Genomic DNA, 2,775 nt, shown 5'->3' on the forward strand with positions numbered 1-2,775 from the left:
AATTGTGATTAGCTAACTAAGGAAATAATGATAATACAGCCGTGAAATAAGACAATTTATGTACAAGGATAACTATGCAATTAATGTGTGTTGACTGTGACTATTACTCCCCCGCAGTCGAAGCTATCGGTTTACGTATGCAAAGACTGGAACGAAACTCGTTGAAAAGCAACCGTGGTAGCCCTTTAGTAAAAATGTCGGCTATTTGAAATCTTGTTGGAACGTGTAAGATGCGTACTTGACCGCGTGAGACTTTTTCCCGGACAAAATGGATGTCGAGCTCTATGTGTTTAGTCCTTTGATGCTGTACAGGATTACCAGACAAATAGATGGCACTTACATTGTCGCAAAACACGATGGTGGCTTTCATAATTGGACACATGAGCTCAAGTAATAGATTACGTAACCAACAAGATTCGACAACCACATTTGCAACTCCGCGGTACTTGGCTTCGGCACTTGATCTTGAAATTGTCGGTTGTCTTTTTGATGACCAAGAGATTAAATTATCACTCAAATAAATACAATATCCGGAAGTGGACCGACGAGTGTCGGGTCAACTAGCCCAGTCGGCATCTGTATACGAAACAAGTGCATGAGAAGATGACTTGGAAATAAACAACCCGAGAGATAGAGTTTCTTTAATGTATCTAATGATGCGTTTAAGAACAAGCATGTGAGAGTCATGTGGAGAATGCATGTGAAGACATATATGTTGAACTGCATATGAAATATCTGGGCGTGTGAAAGTGAGATATTGGAGTGCACCAGCCAAACTCCGATAATAAGTAGGGTCGGGATATAAATTTCCCAGTGTAGCACTCTGTTTGCCTTGAGTGTCAACTGGTGTAGCAACCGGATTGCATGAAGTCATACCTGCACGTTGAATAATGTCACGAGCATATGTACTTTGATCAATAAATAAACCATTAGTACTGCGATTAACTGATATACCCAAAAAAGAGCTCAAAGGACCTAAGTCCTTCATAGCAAATTCGCAAGCCATTTTAGCCATAAGCTGACCACGTAGATGATCTGATGATGTAGCAAGAATAATGTCATCTACATATAGTAACAAGTATGCAATATCCTTCCCGCGATGGTATATAAATAAAGAGTGATCAGATTTGCTATGTCTGAAACCAATAGTATAGACAAAATCTGCAAATCGTTGGTACCATGCACGTGGTGCTTGTTTCAAACCGTAAAGATAGCGTTTGAGCAAACACACGTGGTTCGGGCGAGATCAATCTTTGAAACCTGTAGGTTGATGCATATACACCGTTTAATTAAGATTACCATGTAAGAAAGCATTTTTAACGTCTAACTGATGTATGGGCCAAGACCTGGAAACAGCAATACTAAGAACTGTCCGGATGGTGGCGGGTTTAACTACCGGACTAAAGGTCTCATGGCAATCAATACCGGGCTGTTGTGCTCGTCCATCACCTACAAGGCGAGCTTTGTAGCGCTCAAAAGTGCCATCGGATTTCGTCTTATGACGAAAATCCACATAGATCGAATAATATGCATATGAAATTGACGGGGTACAAGTTCCCACGTTTTATTATCCAACAAAGCCTGGTATTTACCGGTCATGGCACGACGCCAATTAGGGTCGGCTAAAGCTATTTTTGGATTAGAGGGTATAGGAGAAATAGATGTTGATGCTGAGAGATTAAATTGTGCTTTTGGTTTGAAAATTCTGGACATGGAACGAGTTGTCATAGATCGAGTAGGAGGAAGAGTATTATTAGTAGTTGAAGGTTGAGAAATAGTAGTGGGTGATGCGGAAGTATTATTAGTAACAATAGGTCCAGGATTAGAAATTTGAGTAGATTCAGAGGGTGAGGAGTTAAGAGGTGGGCTAGCAATGGTGTTGGGCTCAGAATTAAAAGGTGGGCCGGTAGAATTGGGAGATGAGATGATGGGATTATGTGTAAATGTACTAGTGGGTATTATATTTGGTGAGGTTGTTTCGCCTGAGGGAGAGGTGGGCTGGTGAGACTGAATTTCGTTTAGAAATAATGGATGGATGTTTTCATGTAAAAACTTGTAGTCGTGAACAATAGGGGGTAGAGAGGATGAAAATGGGAATTGTTGTTCATTGAAGATTACATGTCAAGAGATAATAACCTTTTTATATTTCATGTCATAACATTTATAATAGCGATGATTCTTTGGGTATCCTAGAAAGACACATGGTGTTGAACGAGGTTGAAGTTTATTGATAGTGGTAGATGGAATTAGAGGATAACACAAACAACCGAAAACACGTAGATGTTGATATTCTGGTGTACGATTATATAAAAGTTGGGTTGGAGAGAAATTATTTATAATTTTGCTTGGAAGTATATTAAGTAGATAAGTGGCCATTTCGAGTGCGTGTGGCCAAAAAGAAGGGGCACCGGATGAGTGAGTCATAAGTGTGCGCATAATGTTATTGATGACTCGAATTTTGCGTTCCGCTTTACCATTTTTTGAGGATGTGTAAGGACAAGAAAATCGAAATACCATGCCATTTTGGGTAAAAAAAATTATGAAAAGAGGAATTATTATATTCGGTTCCATTATCACATTGAAAAGCTTTGATTTATCGTCCGAATCGCATTTTAATTAACGTTTGAAGAGTAAGAAAAATGGTGAAGACTTGGGATTTATTGCTTAATGGCACGGTCCATAGAAAATTTGTGAAGTCATCAAGAAAAAGAATATGTCCGTTAGTACTAACGACAGGTGAGGTCCAAAGATCGCTATGTATAATATCAAATGGAT

At 39.2% G+C, this 2,775-nt stretch overlaps 1 protein-coding gene across 1 annotated transcript; it reads right to left on the reverse strand.

Moving 5' to 3' along the window:
- Nucleotides 1-556: 556 nt before the first annotated feature.
- On the reverse strand, nucleotides 557-1,728 carry LOC139859648 (uncharacterized mitochondrial protein AtMg00810-like). The gene is made up of 2 exons (XM_071848426.1): nucleotides 1,593-1,728; nucleotides 557-1,161 (listed from the first exon to the last, which is right to left on the reverse strand). The coding sequence occupies exons 1-2, from the start codon at nucleotides 1,726-1,728 to the stop codon at nucleotides 557-559; spliced, it is 741 nt and encodes a 246-aa protein (XP_071704527.1).
- Between the last annotated feature and the right edge of the window lie 1,047 nt (nucleotides 1,729-2,775).

This window comes from Rutidosis leptorrhynchoides, chromosome 7, assembly GCF_046630445.1.
Source record: "Rutidosis leptorrhynchoides isolate AG116_Rl617_1_P2 chromosome 7, CSIRO_AGI_Rlap_v1, whole genome shotgun sequence".
Classification (NCBI taxonomy): Eukaryota; Viridiplantae; Streptophyta; class Magnoliopsida; order Asterales; family Asteraceae; genus Rutidosis; species Rutidosis leptorrhynchoides.